General features: G+C 47.4%; 1 protein-coding gene across 2 annotated transcripts in view; it reads right to left on the bottom strand.

The window, feature by feature from the left end:
* Positions 1 to 23,365, bottom strand: part of eif3l (eukaryotic translation initiation factor 3 subunit L) — a 79,628-nt gene that overhangs the window by 31,106 nt on the left and 25,157 nt on the right. For both annotated transcript variants that reach the window (XM_085969601.1, XM_085969602.1), the window contains 2 exons: positions 3,358 to 3,400; positions 1,585 to 1,795 (listed from right to left, as the gene is read on the bottom strand). In XM_085969601.1, the coding sequence (XP_085825727.1) occupies positions 1,585 to 1,795; positions 3,358 to 3,400 (254 nt within the window). The remainder of the gene's footprint in view (positions 1 to 1,584; positions 1,796 to 3,357; positions 3,401 to 23,365) is intronic.

Here is a 23,365-nt window from a genome sequence, read left to right as displayed (position 1 = left end):
TCCTCCTGCGATTGCCTGCTTCTTCTTCTGGGTGTCTGGATTCAAACTCGACACAAGCTGTAACTGTCTCCAAGCTTGCAACTCTAACTCCAGTTATACCTTTTCTTCAGAGGCTTCACTTCCCGCCCAAAATCAGGTTAGTCTTTGTTTTATTTTTGGCGGGCTGGGAGCACAGCGGGGTAGTTATTATATTTTAAAATGTCTTAAACGGCTGGTAAAGGCCCATCTCTGGTCTGGAATTACCTTCATTGTTTTTAATGTCCTGCTGATCTCGTTATCTAGTCCTGGGTGCTGTTCTCATGAATATGAAATTGTCCCCTTTTGTCTGGGTCAACATTTTGATGGCCTCTGTCTCCAGGCCGATCTTGACTGGATCTGCATCTAATCCATATGCATACGTGTGGGTCTGGTTTCGTTCTCTCAGAAACGGCTTCCAGAACTTGCTGTAGGTTGAATCCACAAAACTGTCTGAGGTTGCGCAGGAACCATTTTAAAGTGTCCCAATAAGCTGGTCACATGGTATGGTGGCCATTTTGTATGCCCTTTTTCTGGGCTTCTTTTAAAACAGTCTTTAAAATCATGGCCTCTTCTGCCATTTGACCCTTATTAATATAAAGTCCAATTTTGCGAATCCTACATAGACATGGGGTAATCTCTCCGGCAGGTGCTGGCACTTGCTGGGTTATGATGCCAACAAGGGTACCAAGTGTCCTGGTGGTGGCTTTCCCCAAGAGGTCAGTCTCCATGTACGAGCTCAGGTCAGTAAAGTGTTGGCAGGCTATCTGACTGTTCAAGGCACCACAGTCGAGCCGGAATCCTGTCCTCACTTCACACATGCACACGTTCCAGCAAAGGTAATGTAGCCAAGCAACATTCCCGCTAAGCTTCTGGAGGTCCTGCGCGGGCCACTCACTGGCTTTTGAATGGAAATAACTGCGCATGCGTGTAAAATAGAATGGGGCCCGCGCACCAAAAAAAAAATTACAGGGAACATTGTAGCCAAATTTGAAAATAGGTAAGACGCAGAAAGGTTAGAACGTGATGTAATAAAATATGTTCAAGCATTTATGGTGAATATTGTTTTGTCCATATTTTCAGGATTTATTTGGCAGGAAAAAGTCATTTAAGATGTAGAATAAGCTCAGGGGGGACAGATCCCTGCTTCCTCCTCACACTCACCATCGAGGCTCACATATTAACAGCCAGTTGGGCAAGATACCAGAGGTTGTGCCACATGGAACTCCATCCCAGCAAGCGAGTCAGCAACTTCAGGAAAGGCGAAGGAAGGAAAACAATGGAACAAACCAGGAAAAATTGGGACTTTTTCCCTTTTAAAGAGGGGGGTTCCTCGCTGTTAATGATGTTCCCTTCCACAGAACAAGGATCAAAAGTAACAATGGGCAGAAAACTAGACCCCGCTTTTTAATAAAAGATGCTGCCTAGCAGAAAAGCAATTTGACAAACATTATATGCAACGTTCCCTTTAACAGCACGCCCCCCAAAAAATTAAAGGGAATATTGATTATATGCGCGGTAACATTATGTCCTGCACTTACTGGCACACAGGCATTTCATCACCAGTACCTGTTTTCGTAGATATCCTGAATCTCATAAAGTTTCTGTTCAATCACATCGCTGGACACCCGGTTAGACTGTAACTCGTAGACCTTCTGGTCAATCAGGTCGGTAACGGTTTTATGGAAGTATTGGATGAAATTTTTTATTACTTCCGGGATCACGTGATAGGTTTGCTGCTCGTACTGCCGCTCGTAAGCGAGGTCCTGCTTGGGATCACCTGAGAATGTAGGAAAGAACTTTTTAAATTGCTTGTATTCCCTTCCTAATGTTCTGTCCCTGCTCTCCCACCCTATAAAAGGTGCTGAATACGTTGAGGTAGCAATGAACGGTAACATAGTGGTTATGTTACTGGAACATGGGAGGCCAGCCAGAAGTGCATTGGAATAGTCAAGTCTGGAGGTTATGTCACTGGGCTAGTAATCCAGGCCTGGACTAATGATCTGGACACACAAGTTCAAATTTCACTGTGGAAACTGGGGAATTTAAATTCAGTTAATTAAATAAATCTGGAATAAAGAGCTCGTATCAGTAATGGTGACCATGTAATTACCGGATTGTTGTAAAAACCCATCTGGCTCACTAATGTCCTTTAGAGAAGGAAGTAGGTCCGTATCCAGGTCTGGCCTATATGTGACTCCAGACCCACAGCAATGTGGCTGACTCTTAACTTCCCCCTGAAGTGGCCTAGCAAGCCACTCAGTTGTATCAAACCACTACGACAAGTCACCACACGGACTGCAGCTGTTCAAGGCGGCGGCCCACCACCGCCTTCTCAAGGGCAACTAGAGATGGGCAATAAATGCTGGCCTTGCCAGCGATGCCCACACCCCATGAATGAAAACAGAAATGCACCCAAGAGTTATTTTAAGCCAGGCGCATATTTGAGCAGAGTCTTGTCCTCACCCGATACCCACACTTGCAGGAAGGGGTCATGGAGTAAGCACCGCGGTTGAGTTCCTCTCTCCCTAGCCTTAGTGCTGAAGCGAATTGTAATGATCCCAAGACGCACCAGATACCAAACCCAGGATTGGTTTTTTTCCTCTCTCTCCCACATGGCAACTGTCTTTCACTCTGCCAGCGCATTTCACACTTCATCCAGAGCCATTGTCTGTTTCTTTACCTGTCCTATTACCATCTCGTCTCACCCTGAATATCTCTTAATGTCTCTTCTTTCATCCCCTCCCCCATTTCCCAGCCCCCAAACTGCCTTTTGTTTCATTTCCTGCCTTTTCTCTCAGTTCTGTCGAAGGGTTTCGACCCGAAACGTTGACTATTTCTCTCTCCACGGATGTTGCCTGGCCTGCTGAGTTTTTCCAGCGTTTTCTGTTATTACCAGGATTGTCCTAGTCTGGCTTGGGGCCACACCAGGTGGTGCGCTCACCTACTGAGCCAGGCATGGCCTCCAAATACTCACATTTAAGGTCAGTGTGCCCCATCAGCTGCAGGCTACTTCCAGCACAGAGATCCCACGATCAGCCAGGATTCCTGGAACAGTTATGCAAATGATGCCTGGCCGCTAATTTTAGCCGGGCCTCCGGCCCGCTTTGGGGGTCTCATGCAATGTACGGCGCCCAACCCCTCCCCACCTAAAATTGAGGCCAATGTGACCCACTCACGGACAGCTCACCCACTCTAAGAGGGGCTTGGCTCTGCTTAGCTCAGCTCTTCTGTACAGCTCAAACAGAGAATCACTGATGGCTACAGACTTGCACATAATGGTGAGCGAACAATTTCAAAGCAAGTGCACCAAATAAAAAAAAGTTAAACTTGAAGGTTTACCGGTATGAAGGTCGTAATCGGCATTGTAGGCATACGGATCGTACTGTGGAAAGGAAAGAAAGAGTGAAAATAATTTAGTATCAATGATACAAACGCTCAAGATTCACGAATGGGCAGGGCAAATTACAATCGGTGCATGAAATGTTCCCTCTAGTTCTTTTTTCGTGCACGGTCGATTTAAATTTGCTGCGTGGCCACACATGCGCGGAATCTTTTCCAGCAGCAACAGACAGTGAGCAGCCTGCGCTGGACCAGCCGAACGATCCTCAGGGGGAACGGTGGGTGCGTGTATTTTTCAGGCAAACACAATCACGCACACAGCAAAACTAAAATTATGTAAAAATAATCCATCCAAGTGACACAATGGTCAACAGTGCACTCTGAATGGGTACGGCAGCATGGTGGTTATGTCACTGAACTAATGGTCCAGAGACGCGAGTTCAAATCCCCGCTGGGGAATTTAAATTCAATTCATTAAATAAATCTGGAATAAAAAGCTATTATCAGTAATGGTGACCATGAAACTATCGGAATGTCGTAAAACAATGTCCTTTAGGGAATTAGATAAGTACCTGAAGAGCTGCAGGGAAAGGGCGGGGGAGTGGGACTAGCTGAAGTGCTCTTGCAGAGGGCTGGCACGGGCTCGACGGGCCAAATGGCCTCCTACTGTGCTGTAACCGTTCTATGAAGGAAATCTGGTGTCCTTACCTGGTCTGGCCTATATGTGACTCCAGACCCACTGTTATAAATCTCATCACCATGAAGAAACGACTCATGAAATGACACTGGACGGCCAGCTGGTGGCGCCGTCCAAGGAGTATAAATACTCGGGCGTGGGCCCAGCTTGCTCAGGGACATTTTGTAAGACAGGAACTAGTGAAGTACAACTAGACCTCCAATTTTTGAAACAAGTTGATTAAAGCCTTGCTTTATACTCGAACCAAGTGCGTAGTGAGTTTTATTACGTCACCCACCGCAATGTGATTAACTCTTAACTGTCCTCTGAAATGGCCCAGCAAGCCACTCAGTTGTACAAATCCTCTACAAGAAACAAGAAGTAAACCGGACAGACCACCCGGCATCGGCCTAGGCACCAGCATTGGGCATGACAACGGCACACCCAGCCCAGTGAACCCTGCAGAGTCCTTCTCACTAACATTTGGGGGCTTGTGCCAAAATTGGGAGAGCTGTCCCACAGACTAGTCAAGCAACAGCCTCACAGTCGTACTCACAGAATCATACCTTTCAGCCAATGTCCCAGACTCCTCCATCACTATCCCTGGGTACGTCCTATCCCACCGGCAGGACAGACCCACCAGAGGTGACGGCACAGTAGTATACAGTCGGGAGGGAGTGGCCTGGTAGTCCTCAATATTGACTCCGGACCCCATGAAGTCGCATGGCTTCAGGTCAAGCATGGGCAAGGAAACCTGCTGATTACCACCCTCCCTCAGCTGATGAATCAGTAGTCTTCCACGTTGAACACCACTTGGAAGAAGCACTGAGGGTACAAAGGGTGCAGAATGTAGTCTGGGTGGGGGACTTCAATGTTCATCACCAAGAGTGGCTCGGTAGCACCACTACTGACCGAGCTGGCGGAGTCCAGAAGGACATAACTGCCAGACTGGGCCTGCGGCAGGTGGTGAGAGAACCAACACAAGGGAAAAACCTACTTGACCTCGTCCACAACAATCTCCCTGTCGCAGGTGCATCTGTCCATTGGTAGCAGCGACCACTGTACCGTCCTTGTGGAGACAAAGTCCCATCTTCACACTGAGGATACCCTCCATCGTGTTGTGTGGCACTACCACCGTGCGAAATGTGATAGGTTCAGAACAGATCTAGCAGCTCAAAGCTGGGCAGCCATGCGATGTGGGCCATCAGCAGCAGCAGAATTGTATTCCATCACAATCTGTAACCTCATGACCCGGCATATCCTTCACTCTACCATTACCATCAAGTCAGGGGACCAACCCTGGTTCAATAAGGAGTGCAGAAAAGCACGCCAGGAGCAGCACCAGGTGTACCTAAAAATGAGATGCCAACCTGGGTAAGCTGTAACACAGAACTACATGCATGCTAAACAGCAGAAGCAGCAGGCTATAGACAGAGCTAAGTGATCCCACAATCAACGGATCAGATCAAAGCTCTGCAGTCCTGCCACATCCAGTCGTTTATGGTGGTGGACAATTAAACAACTAACAGGAGGAGAAGGCTCCATAAAACCCACCATCCTCAATTACGGCGGAGCCCAGCACGAGAGCGCCAAACAGAACGCTGAAGTGTTTGTAACCAGCTCCAGCCAGAAGTGCTGAGTGGATGATGCATCTCGGCCTCCTCCCGAGGTCCCCACCATCACAGAAGACAATCTTCAGCCAATTCGGTTCACTCCATGTGATATCAAGAAACGGCTGAGCGCACTGGATACAGTAAAGGCTTTGGGCCCCGACAACATCCTGGCTGTCGTGCTGAAGGCTTGTGCTCCAGAACTAGCCGTGCTTCTAGCCAAGCTGTTCCAGTACAGCTAAAACATTGGCATCTACCCAGCAATGCGGAAAACTGCCCAGGTAGGTCCTGTCCACAAAAAGCAAGACAAACCCAATCCAGCCAATTACCGCCCCATCAGTCCACTCTCAATCATCAGCAAAGTGATGGAAAGTGTCACTGACACATGCCATCAAGCAGCACTTACTCACCAATTCACGTACGGACCGGGGTCAAGCAAGGCTGTGTCATCGCACCAACACTCTTCTCGATCTTCCTTGCTGCAATTCTCCATCTCACCCTCAGTAAGCTCCCCGCTGGAGTGGAGCTAATTTACAGAACAAACGGGAAACTGTTCAACCTCCGTTGCCTCCAGTCCAGAGTCGTCCCATCCTCTGTCATCGAATTACAGTATGCAGACGACGCTTACGTCTGCGCTCACTCAGAGGTCGAACTCCAAACCATCGTCAACACCTTCACCGAAGCGTATGCGAGCATGGGCCTTACACTAAACATCCGTAAGGCAAAGGTCCTCTACCAACCTGCCTCCGCCACACAGTGCTACCCCACTGATTATCAAAATCCACAACAAGGCCTTGGACAACTTGGGCCACTTTCCATACCTCGGGAGCCTACTGTCAACAAGGGCAGACATCGATGACGAAGTCCAACACTGCCTTCAGTGTGCCAGTGTAGCCTTCGGTCGCCTGAGGAAGAGAGTGTTTGAAGACCAGGACCTCAAACCCGGCACTAAGCTCATGGTCTACAGAGCAGCAGTGATACCCGCCCTGCTGTATGCCTCAGAGACATGGACCATGTACAGCAGGCACCTCAAAGCACTGGAGGGGTACCACCAACGCTGCCTCCGCAAGATTCTGCAAATCCATTGGCAGGATAGGCGCACCATCGTCAGTGTTCTCGCTCAGGCCAACATCCCCAGCCTCAAAGCTTTGACCACACTTGATCAGCTCCGATGGACGGGTCACATCGTCCACATGCCCGATATGAGACTCCCAAAACAAGCGCTCTACTCGGAGCTCTGACACAGCAAGACAGCCCCAGGTGGGTAGACAAACGTTTCAAGGACACCCTCAGTCTCCTTGAAAAAGTGCAACAACCCCACTGACACCTGGGAATCCCTGGCCCAAGACCGCACAAAGTGGAGGAGAAGCATCCGGAAAGGCGCCGAACACCTCGAGTCTCTTCGCCGGGAGCAAGCGCAAGTCAACCCAAGCAAGTCAACTCAAGAGGTGAGGTGAGAGTGACTGCCCTTGACATCAAGGCAGCATTTGATCGAGTGTGGCATCAAGGAGCCCTAGCAAAACTGAAGTCAATGGGAATCAAGGGGAAAACTCTCCATTGGTTGGAATCATACCTAGCACAAAGGAAGTTGGCTGTGGTTGTTGGAGGTCATTCATCTCAATCACATGACATCACTGCAGGAGTTCCTCAGGGCAGTGTCCTAGGCCCAACCATCTTCAGCTGTTTCATCAATGACCTTCCCTCCATCATAAGGTCAGAAGTGGGGATGTTCGCTGATGATTGCACACTGTTCAGCACCATTCGAGACTCGTCAGATACTGACGCAGTCCGTGTCCATATGCAGCAAGACCTGGACAACATTCAGACTTGGGCTGACAAGTGGCAAGTAACATTCGCACCACACAAGTGCCAGGCAATGACCATCTCCAACAAGTGAGACTCTAACCATCTCCCCTTGACATTCAATGGCATTACCATCGCTGAATCCCCCACTATCAACATCCTGGGGGTTACCATTGATCAGAAACTGAACTGGACCAGCCATATAAATGCTGTGGCTACAAGAGCAGGCCAGAGGCTGGGAATTCTGCGGCGAGTGTCTCACCTCCTGACTCCCCAAAGCCTTTCCACCATCTACAAGGCACAAGTCAGGAGTGTGATGGAATACTCTCCACTTGCCTGGATGAGTGCAGCTCCAACAACACTCAAGAAGCTCAACACCATTCAGGATAAAGCAGCCCACTTGATTGGCACCCCATCCACCACCTTCAACATTCACTCCCTCCACCACCGGCGCACTGTGGCTGCAGTGTGTACCATCTACAAGATGCACTGCAGCAACTCGCCAAAGCTCCTTCAACAGCACCTTCCAAACCCGCGACCTCTACCACTTAGAAGGACAAGGGCAGCAGACACATGGGAACATCACCACCTACAAGTTCCCCTCTAAGCCACACACCATCCTGACTTGGACCTGTATCGCCGTTCCTTCACTGTCGCTGGGCCAAAATCCTGGAACTCCCTTCCTAACAGCATTGTGGGTGTACCTACACCATATGGACTGCAGCGGTTCAAGGCGGCGGCTCACCACCATCTTCTCAAGGGCAATTAGGGATGGGCACTAAATGCAGGCCTAGCCAGCCAGCGACGCCCACATCCCATCAATGAATAAAAAAAACCCACCCACCCACCCCTTCAACCACCGTCTGCCCCACCTGTGACAGAGACTGTAGGTCCCGCATTGGACTCAGTCAGTCACCTGAGAACTCATTTTTAAAGTGGAAGCAAGTCTTCCTCGGTTCCGAGGGACTGCCTAAGAAGAAGACAACACTGGCATCTACCCGACAATGTGGAATACTGCCCAGGTATGTCCTGTCCACAAAAAGCAAGACAAATCCAATCCAGCCAATTATCTCCCCATCAGTCCACTCTCAATCATCAGCAAAGAGATGGAAAATCTCATCGACAATGCTATCAAGCGGCACTTACTCACCAATATGGCGGTAGATAAGCAGTGGCTAGCATTTAAAGAAATATTTCATAATTCTCAACAAAAATATATTCCATTCAGAAACAAAAACACAGGAAAAGTGATCCAACCGTGGCTAACTAAAGAAGTTAAGGGTAGCATTAGATTGAAAGAAGAATAGTAAGCCTGAGGATTGGGAGAGTTTCAGAAACCAGCAAAAGTTGACCAAAAATTGATAAAAAGGGAAAAAATAGACTGAGAGAAAACTAGCAAGAAATATAAAAGCAGATTGTAAGAGTTTCTACAAGTATGTAAAAAGGAAAAGAGTAGCAAAAGTAAACGTTGGTCCCTTAGAGGCTGAGACAGGAGAAATTATTATGGGGAATAAAGAAATGGCAGAAACATTAAGCAAATATTTTGTATCTGTCTTCACAGTAGAAGACACAAAAAGCATAACAAAAATGGTGGGGAACCAAGGGTCTAATGAAAGCAAGGAACTTACCGTAATTAATAAGTAGAGAAAAAGTACTAGAGAAACTATTGGGACTAAAAGCCGACAAATCCCCATGACCCGACGGCCTACATCCTAGGGTTCTAAGAGGTGGCTGAAGAGATAGTGGATGCATTGGTTTTGATCTTCCAAAATTCCCTAGATTCTGGAATGGTCCCAGCGGATTGGAAGGTCGCAAATGTAACAGAGAATGAAAAGAGAGAGAGAAAACACAGGGAACTACAGGCCAGTTAGCCTGACATCAGTCGTCGGGAAAATGCAGGAATCCATTGTTAAGGAAGTGGTATCAAGTCACTTAGAAAATCATAACATGATTAGGCAGTGTCAACATGGTTTTATGAAAGAGAAATCCTGTTTGACAAATTTATTAGAGTTTTTTGAAGATGTAACTAGCAGGGTAGATAAAGGGGAACCAGTGGATGTAGTTTATTTGGATTTCCAAAAAGGCATTTGATAAAGTGCCACATAAAAGGTTATTACACAAGATTAGGGCTCATGGGGTTGGGGGTAATATAGCAGCATGGATAGAGGGTTGGTTAACAGACAGAAAACAGAGAGTAGGGATAAACAGATCTTTTTCATGTGGTCAGGCTGTAACTACTGGGGTGCCGCAAGGATCAGTGTTGGGGCCTCAGCTATTTACAATCTATATTAATGACCTAGATGAAGGGACCGAGTGTAATGTATTCAAGTTTGCTGATGATACAAAGCTAGGTGGGACAGTAAGCTGTGAGGAGATCAAAGAGTCTGCAAAGGGATATAGATAGACTAAGTGAGTGGGCAGTAAGGTGGCAGATGGAGTATAATGTAAGGAAATGTGAGGTTATTCACTTTGGTAGGAAGAATAGAAAAACAGAATATTTTTTTAAATGGTGAGACACTTTCAAATGTTGGTGTTCAGAGAGATTTGGGTGTCCTCGTGCAAGAAACACAGAAAGCTAGCATGCAGGTACAGCAAGCAATAAGGAATGCAAATGGCATGTTGGCCTTTATTGCAAGGGGGTTGGAGTTTAAGAGTAAGGAAGCCTTGCTACAATTGGACAGGGCCTCGGTGAGACCACACCTGAAGTACTGTGCACGGTTTTAGTCTCCTTATCTAAAAGGAAAGATATACTTGCCTTGGAGGCAGTGCAACGAAGGTTCACCAGATTGATTCCTGGGGTGAGAGGGCTGTCCTATGAGAGATTGTGTAGAATGGGTCTATACTCTCTCGAGTTTAGAAGAATGAGAGGTGATCTCATTGAAGCATTCAAGATTCTGAAGGGGATTGACAAGGTAAATACTGAGAGGTTGTTTCCCCTGGCTGGAGTGTCTAGAACTAGGGGGAATACTCACAGGATAAGAGGGGACTAAATGTAACATTTCCAAATTTGCTGATGATACAAAGCTAGGTGGCAGTGTCAGTTGTGAAGAGGCTTCAAGGGGATCTTGACAGGCTCAGTGAGTGGGCGAGAACATGGCAGATGGAATATAAATGTGAAGTTATCCACTATGGTAGAAAAAACAAAGGCAGAGTATTTCCTAAATGGTGAAAGATTGGGGAATGCAGATGCTCAAAGGGACCTGGGTGTCCTTGTACATGAGTCACTGAAAGTGAATGTACAGGTGCAGCAAGCCATTAGGAAGGCAAATGGTATGCTGGCCTTCATTACAAGAGGATTTGAGTACAGGAGTAAAGAAGTCTTACTCCAATTATATAGGGCCTTGGTGAGACCACACCTGGAGTAGTGTGTACAATTTTGGTCTCCTCACTTAAGGAAGGATACACTTGCCATAGAGGGAGTGCAACGAAGGTTCACGAGATTGATTCCTGGGATGGCGGGACTGCCGTACGAGAAGAGATTGAGTAAACTAGGCCTGTATTCTCTTAAATTCAGAAGAATGAGAGGGGATCTCATTGAAGCATACAAAATTATTACAGGGCTTGATAGGATAGATGCTGGGAGAATGTTTCCCTTGGCTGGGGAGTCTAGAACCAGGGGCCACAGCCTCAGGATAATGGGTAGGCCATTCAGGACTGAGATGAGAAGAAATTTCTTCAGAGGGTGGTGAATCTTTGGAATTCTCTACCCCAGGAGGGTTGTGGAGGCTCAGTCATTGGGTATATTCAAAACAGAAGTCGTTGATAGATTTCTGACTAGTAAGGGCATCAAGGGATATGGCGATAGGGCCAGTGAATGGAGTTAAGGCAGAAGATCAGCCATGATCTCACTCACAGCAACAGAACTCGAGAGCAAGAAAGCAGCTCTGCAGAAGCCTGAAGGCCAAGGTCCAACAAAAAACTCGCGACCTAAAGAACAGATGGTGGGTGGCGAAAGCGCAGGAGATCCAGCAGCTAGCCGACAACCACGATGTGCGTGGATTCTTCAGCGCAGTCAAGACCATCTACGGCCCAAGCACCCAAGGCCCTTCCCCACTGCGGGCCAAGAACAGCGAGGTACTCATCAAGGACAGGGAAGCAGTCAGTGCCCACTGGAAGGAGCACTTCGAAGATCTCCTTAACCACGACTGTCTTCAACAAGAGTGTCCTCAACTCCATCCCACAGCATGCTACCCGCCACCATCTCAGCACAACCCCAGCCCGGCATGAGGTTGAAAAGGCCATCCGACAAATGAAGAACAACAAGGCCTCAGGAGCAGATGGAATCCCCGCCGAGGCACTAAAGCATTACTGGCGAGAATTCATGAACTAATTTCTCTTATCTGGAAGGAGGAGAGCATGCCAGGGGATCTCAGAGACGCCGTAATTGTGACCATCTTCAAGAAAGGTGACAAGTCCGATTGCGGTAATTACAGAGGAGTTTCCCTGCTATCTGCCATAGGGAAAGTCATCGCAAGAATCCTCCTCAATCGCCTTCTCCCAGTGGCCGAAGAGCTCCTCCCAGAGTCGCAATGCGGATTCCGCCCACTAAAGGGGCACAATGGACATAATCTTCACCGCACGTCAATTACAAGAGAAATGCAGGGAACAGCACCAATCACTGTACATGGCCTTCTTTGATCTCACAAAGGCCTTCGACACCGTCAACCGTGAGGGATTATGGAGTGTCCTCCTCAAATTCGGCTGCCCTCAAAAGTTTGTCACTATCCTCCGCCTGCTTCACAACGACATGCAAGCCGTGATCCTGACCAACGGTTCCACCACAGACCCAATTCACGTACGAACCGGGGTCAAGCAAGGCTGTGTCATTGCACCAACGCTCTTCTCAATCTTCCTTGTTGCAATGCTCCATCTCACCCTCAGTATGCTCCCCACTGGAGTGGAGCTAATTTACAGAACAAATGGGAAACTGTTCAACCTCCGTCGCCTCCAGTCCAGATCCAAGGTCGTCCCATCCTCTGTCATCGAATTACAGTATGCAGACGATGCTTGCGTCTGCGCTCACTCGGAGGTCGAACTTCAAACCATCATAAACACCTTCACCGAAGCATACAAGAGCATGGGCCTTACACTAAACATCCGTAAGACAAAGGTCCTCTACCAACCTGCCCCCGTCACACAGTGCTGCCCCCCGATTATCAAAATCCACGACAAGGCCTTGGACAACGTGGGCCACTTTCCATACCTCAGGAGCCTACTGTCAACAAGGGCAGACGTCGACGACGAAGTCCAACACCGCCTTCAGTGTGCCAGTGCAGCCTTCGGTCACCTGAGGAAGAGAGTGTTTGAAGACCAGGAGCTCAAACCCAGCACTAAGCTCATGGTCTACAGGGCAACAGTGATACCTGCCCTGCTGTATGCCTCAGAGACATGGACCATGTACAGCAGGCACCTCAAAGCACTGGAGAGGTACCACCAACGCTGCCTCAGCAAGATCCTGCAAATCCATTGGCAGGATAGGCGCACCAACGTCAGTGTTCTTGCTCAGGCCAACATCGAAGCTCTGACCACGCTCAATCAGCTCCGATGGATGGGTCACATTGTCCGCATGCCAGATACGAGACTCCCAAAATAAGCACTCTACTCGGAGCTCCGGCACGGCAAGAGAGCCCCAGGTGGGCAGAGGAAACGCTTCAAGGACACCCTCAAAGCCTCCTTGAAAAAGTGTAACATCCCCACCGACACCTGGGAATCCCTGGCCCAAGACCGCACAAAGTGGAGGAGAAACATCCGGGAAGGCACCGAACACCTCGAGTCTCTTCGCCGGGAGCAAGCGGAAGCCAAGCGCAAGGAGCGCACGTCAACCCAAACACCCGACCCACCCACCCCTTCAACCACCGTCTGCCCCACCTGTGACAGAGACTGTAGGTCCCGCATTGGACTAATCCAATCAGTCATCTGCGAGCTCATTTTTAATGTGGAAGCAAGTCATCCTCGGTTCCGAGGGACTGCCTGAGAGAGAATGGCGGAGCAGGCTCGAAGGGCCAAATGGCCTACTCCTGCTCCTATTTCTTATATGTTCTTATTTAAGACTGAGATTAGGAGGAATTTCTTCACAGAGTGTGGAATTCTCTACCCCAGAGGGCTGTGGAGGCTCAGTCGTTGAGTATATTCAAGGCTGAGATGGAGAGATTTTTGGACTCCAGGGGAATCAAGGGATATGGAGATCGGGCGGGAAAGTGGAGTTGAGGTCGGTGATCAGCCATGATCTTATTGAATGGTGGAGCAGGCTCGAGGAGCCGTGTGGCCGACTCCTGCTCCTATTTCTTATGTTCATAACCTGCTCACCGATGCTCAGTTTGGGGTGAGAGAGTGACTGCCCTTAACATCAAGGCAGCATTTGACCAAGTGTGGCATCAAGGAGCCCTAGTAAAATTGAAGTCAATGGGAATCAGGGGGAAAACTCTCCATTGGTTGGAGTCATACCTAGCACAATGTAAAGTGGTTGTTGGAGGCCAATCATTTCAGCCGCAGGACATCGCTGCAAGAGTTCCCCAGGGCAGTGTCCAAGGCCCAACCAGCTTCAACTTCTTCATCAATAACCTTCCCTACAGCATAAGGTCAGAAGTGGGGATGTTTGCTGATGATTGGCAGTGTTCAGTTCCATGCGCAACTCCTCAGATAATGAAGCAGTTCATGCTTGCATGCAGCAAGACCTGGACAACATTCGCACCGCACAAGTGCCAGGCAATGATCATCTCCAACAAGAAAAAGTTGAGAAAGTCTAACCACCTCCCCTTGCCATTCAACGGCATTACCATCGTTGAATCCCCCACCATTAACATCCTGGGGGGGGGGTCACTATTGACTAGAAACTCAACTGGACCAGCCACAAAAATACTGTGGCTACAAGAGCAGGTCAGAGGCTGGGTATTCTGCAGCGAATTACTCAACCTGACTCCCCAAAGCCTTGCCACCATCCAGGAGTGTGATGGAATGCTCTCCACTTGCCTGGATCAGTGCAGCTCCAACAACACTCAAGAAGCTCAACACCATCCAGGACATAGCAGCCCACTTGACTGGCACCCCATTCACCACGTTAAATATTCAATCCTTCCACCACCGGCGCACCGTGTGTACCATCTACAAGATGCACTGCAGCAACTTGCCAAGGCTTCTTCAACAGCACCTTCCAAACCCACAACCTCTACCACCTAGAAGGACGAAGGGCAGCAGGCGCATGGGAACACCACCACCTCCACCCTGACTTGGAAATATATCATCGTTCCTTCATCGTCGCTGGGTTAAAATCCTGGAACTCCCTCCCCAACAGCACTGTGGGAGTACCTTCACCACAGGGACTGCAGCGGTTCACCACCACCTTCTCAAGGGCCATTAGGGATGGGCAATAAATGCTGGCTTTGCCAGCAACGCCCACATCCCGGGAATGAATTTAAAAAAACTCTGCAATGAAGTAGTACAAGGCAGAATTGTGCACAGAATCCCACGTGGGGAGGAATATGAAAATTACATAGAATTCACAGTACAGAAACAGGCAATTCGGTCCAACAGGTCTGTTCCGGTGTTCATGCTTCACATGAGCCTCCTCCCACCATACTTCATCTGACGCTATCAGCATAGCCTTCTATTCCTTTCTCCCACATGTACTTATCTTGCTTCCCCTTACATACATTTGTGCTATTTGCCTCAACTACTCCTTGTTCAATAAGAGGGTTGGACATCCAGCCCACTCTTGTGCTTCCCCCAGCATAATAATGACAGTGTTGCAAGCCTGGAAACAGGTCTCCAGAAACAGGAGGCAAAGAGACTAGTCTGATTCTTCAATGCAAGTAGACTGTATAGGTGACTGTATAGGCTGTACAGTTCGGAGCTACAAAAACTGCAGGAGCCCAGGAGAGCGAGAGTTCACAGCTACTAAAACAGTGGGAGCCCAGGAGGGCAAGAGTTCGCAGCTACTAAAACAGCGGGAGCCCAGGAGAGAACGAGAGTTCGGAGCTACTAAAACAGCGGGAGCCCAGGAGAGCGAGAGTTCGCAGCTACTAAAACAGCGGGAGCCCAGGAGAGCGAGAGTTCGCAGCTACTAAAACAGCGGGAGCCCAGGAGAGCGAGAGTTCGGAGCTACTAAAACAGCGGGAGCCCAGGAGAGCGGGGGCTACAACAGGCCGGTGAGTGTAAAGAAGTAAAAAGTAATCGAAGTGTGACATCACCAGAAAGCAGGTAAGTGATTGGTTGGTGAGTATTTCTATATTTCTCACTTTTTTCCCAAACTTGGGGGTCTAAATTTAAGTGCCTTGGTGTCGATTAAAAGATATACGTGTTCCAAATTTTAAAACTAATTAATTAATTGAGATGGGAGGCCAGGCAATGTGTTGTTGTTGTTGCATGTGGGAGCTGGTGGACACCATTGAGGTCCAAGGCGATCACATCTGCAGCAAATGTTGGCTGCTCGAGGAGCTTCGGCTCAGAGTTGATGAGCTGGAGTCCGAGCTTCAGACACTGCGACACATTAGGGAGGGGGAGTGTTATCTGGACACTAAGTTCCAGAAGGCAGTCACACCCACTAGAATAATTACTTCCAATTTGGCCCATGATCAGGGACAGGAGGGTGTGACTACAAGCAAGGCAGGTATTGGGATCCAGGAGGTAGTGATGGAGGAGCCTCAGCCCTTGGCCTTGTCTAACAAGTACGAGATTCTTGCTCCCTGTATGGACGAGGGCAGGGAATGCATGGAGAATGAGCAATCTGACCACAGCACCGTGGTACAGGGAGCCATTCAAGTGGGGGGAGTAAAATGAAATGTTGTAGTAATAGGGGACAGTATAATTAGGGGGATAGACACTGTTCTCTGCAGCAGAGAGCATGAGTCCCGAAGGCTGTAGGGTTAAGGACATCTCTTCTGGGCTGGAGAGAAACTTGCAGTGGGAGGGGGAGGATTGAGTTGTCATGGTCCACGTAGGCACCAATGACACAGGTAGGACAAAGAAAGAGGTTCTGCTGAGAGTGTATGAGCAGCTAAAAAGCAGAACCACAAAGGTAATAATCTCTGGATTACTACCTGAGCCACGAGCGAATTTGCATAGGGTAAATGAGATCAGAGAAATGAACGAGTGGCTCAAAGACTGGTGTGGGAGAAATGGGTTTCGATTTGTGGGGCACTAGCACCAGTACTGGGATAAGAGGGAGCTGTTCCGTTTGGACGGGCTTCACTTAAATCATGCTGGGGCTAGAGTCCTGGCGAATCGAATAACTAGGGCTGTAGACAGGGCTTTAAACTAAATAGTGGAGGGGAGGATCCAGGTGAGCGGGAATTTAAAAAGTCAATGAGAAATGAGAAAGCAATAGAGCAGGATAGAGATGGGGGAAATAATAACCAGAGTGTGACAGGGACAGAATGTTTAAAAATAAGAGTGCAACAGAAAATGGGGCCAAAACAAGGAGAAATGGTAAAAAGACAAAGTTTAAAGCTCTATATCTGAATGCATGCAGCATTCGTAACAAGATAGATGAGTTGACGGCACAAATAAATACAAATGGGTATGATCTGATCGCCATTACAGAGACATGGTTGCAAGGTGATCAGGACTGGGAACTGAATATTCCAGGGTGTTTTGACAATTCGGAAGGATAGACAGAAAGGAAAGGGAGGTGGGATGGCTTTGTTGGTAAAGGATGGGATCAGTGCAGTGGTGAGAAGTGATATTGGCTCAGAAGATCAAGATGTAGAATCGGTTTGGGTGGAGATAAAAAATAATAAGGGGAAAAAGTCTCTGGTGGGCGGAGTCTACAGGCCCCCGAACAATAGCAATACTGTTGGACAGAGTATAAATCAACAAATAATGGAGGCCTGTAAAAAAAGGTACGGTAATAATCATGGGTGATTTTAATCTCCATATTGATTGGACAAATCAAATTGGCCATGGTAACCTTGAGGAATTCATAGAGTGCATCCGGGATGGTTTCCCAGAACAGTATGTAATGGAACCAACCAGGGAGCAGGCTATCTTGGATCTGGTACTGTGTAATGAGACAGAATTAATAAATGATCTCATAGTAAAGGATCATCTAGGAAAGAATGATCATAGCATGGTTTAATTTCAAATTCAGTTGGAGGGTGAGAAAGTTGTATCTCAAACCAGTGTCCTGATCTTAAACAAAGGCAATTACAGTGGCATGAAGGCAGAACTGGCTAAAGTGGACTGCAAAAATACATTAAAGGGTAAGACAGTTGAAATGGGGACATTTAAGGAGATATTTCATAACTCTCAACAAAAATATATTCCAGTGAGAAAGATAGATTTTAACAGAAGGGAGCACCATCTGTGGCTAACTAAGGAAGTAAAGGATGGTATCAAATTGAAAACGAAGGCATACAATGTTACCAAGATTGGTGGGAGACCAGAGGATTGGGAAATTTTTAAAAACCAGCAAAGGATGACTAAAAAAGAGAAGATGAATTATGAGAGTAAACTGACAAGAAACATTAAACCAGATAGTAAGAGCTTCTACAGGTATATAAAAAGGAAGAGGGTAGCTAAAGTAAACGTTAGTCCCTTAGAGGATGAGACTGGGGAATTAATAATGGGGAACGGGGAAATGGCAGAGACTCTGAACAAATATTTTGTATCTGTCTTCATGGTAGAAGACACTAACAACATCCCAATAATGGATAATCAAGGGGCCACAGGGAGGGGGGAAACTAAAGACAACCACTATCACTAAGGAAATAGTACTTGGTAAAATATTGGGACTAAAAGATGCCAAGTGCCCTGGACCAGATGGCCTGCATCCCAGGGTCTTAAAAGAAGTGGCTGCAGAGATAGTGGATGCATTGGTTGCAATATACCAAAATTCCCTGGACTCTGGAGAGGTCCCAGCGGATTGGAAAACCGCAAATGTAACACCCCTATTTAAGAAAGGAGGGAGACAGAAAGCAGGAAACTATAGACCAGTTAGCCGAACATCTGTTGTTGGGAAAATGCTGGAGTCCTTCATTAAGGAAGCAGTAGCAGGGCATTTGGAAAATCATAATGCAGTCAAGTTTTATGAAAGGGAAATCATGGGGTCGATTTTCATTCAGCAGTCTTTCGGGTTTTAGTCCCGCCTACATCGTCGTGTGGCCAATCCACGCAATTTCCCCTTGATTGACCTTATTGAGCCCACCCAGCGGGCTCAGCAGGCCAATTAAGGGCCACCCGGCAACAGCTGACGTCACAGACTGAAATTTCATCTGTCAAGAGGTCTTGACAGATGAAATATCAGTGTTTCACAGCTGTTTGAAGCTGTCAAACACTGACAGTCTGACTTCTAACCTGAGTCCTTCTACACAGACTCAGTTAGAACTCTCACCGGCAATGAAAGCTGAAGGCTGTCACTTTTGACAGCTCGCAGCCATTTTGCTTTCAGTGCCGGCTGAGTGATGGACTCCCGAAACCTAGAGGAAGAAAGGCTGTTAAGGTAAGTACAGGTAATTTAAACTTCTTTACACACTTTAGACACACCAAATACACTTACCTCTGCACTCATGCACCCATCACTCACCTGAACACCGACATCGTGACCCCTTCAAGTCCTTCAACCCGACGGCCCGCCTGCTCTAACCTGGCGTGGTTTGGAGCCGTTGGGAATCCCACACGACACCCCTCAAAACAGGGATTAGGCTAAAAACTGCCCGTTACCTACCTGTTTACAGGCAGTTAATTGGCACTAATCCCTTCCCGCCTCGGGTCGGTGGGTCCCAGTGCGGGGTGGGTACCCGCCTCCTCTGAAACTTAGGTAGAGGTGGGTTTTGGGCGGGATGGTGTCGGGACCCCCGAATTCGGGATTTTTGCCCCCTGCACGCCTAAAAGCCCGCCTCACGGCACACTGAAAATCTGGCCCCCATGTTTAACAAACTTGTTGGAGTTCTTTGAGGAGGTAACGAGCAGGGTGGACAAAGGTGAACCAGTGGATGTGGTGTATTTGGATTTCCAAAAGGCATTCGATAAGGTGCCACATAAAAGGTTACTGCATAAGATAAGAGCTCACGGAATTGGGGGTAATATATTAGCATGGATAGAGAATTGGCTAACTAACAGAAAGCAGAGTGTCGGGATAAATGGGTCATTTTCCAGTTGGCAAACGGTAACTAGTGGGGTGCCACAGGGATCGGTGCTGGGGCCTCAACTATTTACAATCTACATTAATGACTTGGATGAAGGGACCGAGTGTAATGTAGCCAAGTTTGCAGAAGATACAAAGATGGGTGGGAAAGCAAGTTGTGCAGAGGACTCAAAGAACCTGCAAAGGGATATAGACAGGCTAAGTGAGTGGGCAAACATTTGGCAGATGGAGTATAATGTGGGAAAGTGCGAGGTTATACTCTTTGGCAGGAAAAATTAAAAAAAAGTTAATTATTATTTAAATGGAGATTACAAAATGCCACAGTTCAGAGGGACCTGGGGGTCCTTGTGCATGAAACACAAAAAGTTAGCATGCAGGTACAGCAAGTAATCAAAAAGGCAAATGGAATGTTGGCCTTTATTTCAAAAGGGTTGGAGTATAAAAGCAGGGAAGTCCTGCTACAACTGTACAGGGTATTGGTGAGACCACACCTGGAGTACTGCGTACAGCTTTGGTCTCCTTATTTAAGGAAGGATATACTTGCATTGGAGGCAGTTCAGAGACGATTCACACGGTTGATTCCTGAGATGAGGGGGTTGACTTATGAGGAAAGGTTGAGCAGGCTGGGCCTATACTCCTTGGAATTTAGAAGAACGAGAGGTGATCTTATCGAAACATAAAAGATACTGAGGGGGCTCGACAAGGTAGATGCAGAGAGGATGTTTCCCCTCGTGGGGAAATCTAGAACGCAGGGGCACAGTTTTAGAATAAAGGGTTGCCCTTTTAGAACTGAGGTGAGGAGGAATTTCTTCTCTCAGAGGGTCGTAAATCTGTGGAATTCTCTGCTTCAGAGAGCTGTGGAGGCTGGGTCATTAAATACATTTAAAGGTGGAGATAGACAAATTTTTGCAAGATAAGGGAGTGAAGGGTTATGGGGAGTGGGCGGGGAAGTGGCTTTGAGCCCAAGATCAGCCATGATCTTATTGAATGGCGGAGCAGGCTCGAGGGGCCAAGTTCTGCTCCTATTTCTTATGTTTCTTATTTAGAATTATATGGACATTGGAAGATGGAAAATCAGATGAAAATGGAAATATATGCTCAGATGCCAAAATATGCTAAATTCCAAGTACATTAAAAATTCAGCAGACATTGTTCGAGGTGCAAATCAAGTGGGTTCGAGCAATGTAACACATCCTTATGAAAGGGGTACAGTTGGATGGGTTCCTGCTATGTGGATCAAGGCTGTCGGCTTTTCCCCCCCAAACAACTTTTATTTTTTATAGCACCTTTACCATAATAAATTTCTCAAAGCATTTAAAAATTAGAGAAAATAAAACTACCAATCATTCGTGAAGAAAAAAATATAGCGGTTTTCACGACCTCAGGACTTCCCAAAGCGATTCACGGCCGTTAAATACTTTTGAAGTGTAGTCACTGTTGTAATGTAGAAAACGCGGCAAGCAATGTGCGCAAAACAAGATCCCACAAACAACTATCAGTAATGATCAGATAATCGGTTTTTAAAAGCGATGTTGGGTGAGGGATAAATGTTGACCAGGACACTGTGGAAAACTCCGCTGCTCTTCTTCGAATAGTACCACAGGATCTTTTACATCCACCTGAGAGGGCAGACGGGGCCTCGGTTTAACGTCTCATCCGAAAGACGGCACCTCAGATAGAGCAGCGCTCCCTCAGAACTGCACTGGAGTGTCAGCCTAGATTATGCGCTCAAGTATCTGGAGTGGGACTGGAACCTGCAACCAAGAGGTGAGAGAGCTACCCACGGAGTGCAACCACAAGGTTGACTAAGGAAGAGTTGCGGGAGGTACACTCTGTGTTAGACTAAGGGAGATCTGGCTTTCCCCACAGAAACAGGGAATAAAAGGTAGATAGGACAGAACATCATAAGCAAATGACAATGTGATTGTTATGCAGTGGCAGGGTGGCCTTCCTATATTGAGAATTATAAACAAAACTTCAAATCATATTGGGTTTTGGGTAAAATGGAGCATATTGGAGATTATGCCTCTCACTGGACAAAGCATCAGTTGGGAGAGAAAATTACTTTCAGTAGATAAATTAAGGAAACAAATATTTGGAAGCCATCGTCTTCGGTCCCCTCCACAAACTCTATTCCCTAACCACCGACTCCATTCCTCTCCCTGGTTACTGTCTGAGGCTGAACCAGACTGTTCACAACCTTGGTATCGTACTTGACCTGGAGATGAGCTTCCAGCCATTTATCTGCGCCATCACTAAGATCGCCTATTTCCAGCTCTAACATTGCCCGACTCCACCCCTGCCGCAGCTTACCTGCTGCTGAAAGCTTCATCCATGCTTTTGTTACCCCTAGACTTGACTATAACAATGCACTCCTGGCCAGCCTCCCATTTTCCACCCTCCATAAACTTCAGCTCACGCAGAACTCTGCTGCCCGTATCCTAACTCGCACCAAGTCCCGTTCACCCATCACCCCTGTGCTCGCTGACCTACACTGACTTCCACCTCGATTTTAAAATTCCCATCCCAGTTTTCAAATCCCTCCCTATCTCTGTAATCTCCTCCAGCCCTGCAACCTTCAGAGATCTCTGCACTCCTCCAATCCTGGCCTCTTGCGCATCCCCGATTTTAATTACAGCCGTGCCTTCAGCTGCTGAGGCCCTAAGCTCTGGAATTCCCTCCCTAAACCTCTCCGCTTCTCTTTCCTCCTTTAAGATACTCCTTAAAACCTACCTCTTTCGGCCCTAACATCTCCTTACGTGGCTCGGTGTCAAATTTCATTTGATAACACTCCTGTGGAGCACCGTGGGACGTTTTACTGTGTTAAAGGCGCTATATAAATGCAAGTTGTTGGAGAAATTTGTCAATACTGTGACGACTGCTAAAATGGTTCTCCTCAAAATCAATGATGAAATTCAGTGGACCCCATTGAATGTGGTAGCTGGATTTGACTAAAAGGAAGACTGCCCTAAAACTCAACACGGGGAGTACTGTAACATGTCTGCCTGCCTGTGTGAGTCTTACAAAAAGATGGCCCATGTATTCAGGGGGATGGGGTCTTTATGGCAGAGAATTAACCTCAAAAAAATTGATGAGATCAAAGGAAAGCGCAGCAACAGGGATAGCTGAGGAACAGTGCGATTGATAGGAAACAGATCATTACCATCCTGACTGGGACGTAGAACGCTGTCCCCTTCATTGTTGGTGGGTCAAATCTTTGCAATTCCCCACCTAACATTATTTTGGGAGCACCGTCACCACAAGGACAGCTTTAGTTTAAGGAACATGTCAATACTACCTTCTCAGGGCAACTAGGAATGCACAATAAAAGGTGGCTTCGCCAATACCACCCACGTTTGAAGAACAAATCAAAATGTTCAAGAATAGAGGAATGGGTGAACTATTTAAGAGTTTCTATTATACATTAAATATAATTATTATTGTGTCATCTGTGGCTCAGTTGGTAGCACCCTCGCCTCTGAGTCAGAGGGTTGTGGGTTCAAGTCCCACTCCAGAGACTTGAGCACAAAAATCTAGGCTGACACTCCAGTGCAGTACTGAGGGAGTGCGGCACTGTCAGAGGTGCCGTCTTTTGGATAAGACGTTAAACCGAGGCCCCGTCTGCCCTTTCAGGTGGACGTAAAAGAGCCCATGGCATTATTTAAAGAAGTGCAGGGGAGTTATCCCTGGTGTAATGGCCAATATTTATCCCTCAATCAACATCAATAAAACAGATTATCTGGTCATCATCACATTGCCGTTTGTTGGAGCTTCCTGTGTGCAAATTGGCTGCGTGTTTCCTACATTACAACAGTGACGACACTTCAAAGAAAGTACTTC

Source organism: Somniosus microcephalus, chromosome 28 (assembly GCF_052327205.1).
Source record: "Somniosus microcephalus isolate GS21.2 chromosome 28, FLI_Smic_1.0, whole genome shotgun sequence".
Taxonomy (NCBI): Eukaryota; Metazoa; Chordata; class Chondrichthyes; order Squaliformes; family Somniosidae; genus Somniosus; species Somniosus microcephalus.
This window is presented reverse-complemented; position numbering and strand designations above follow the sequence as displayed.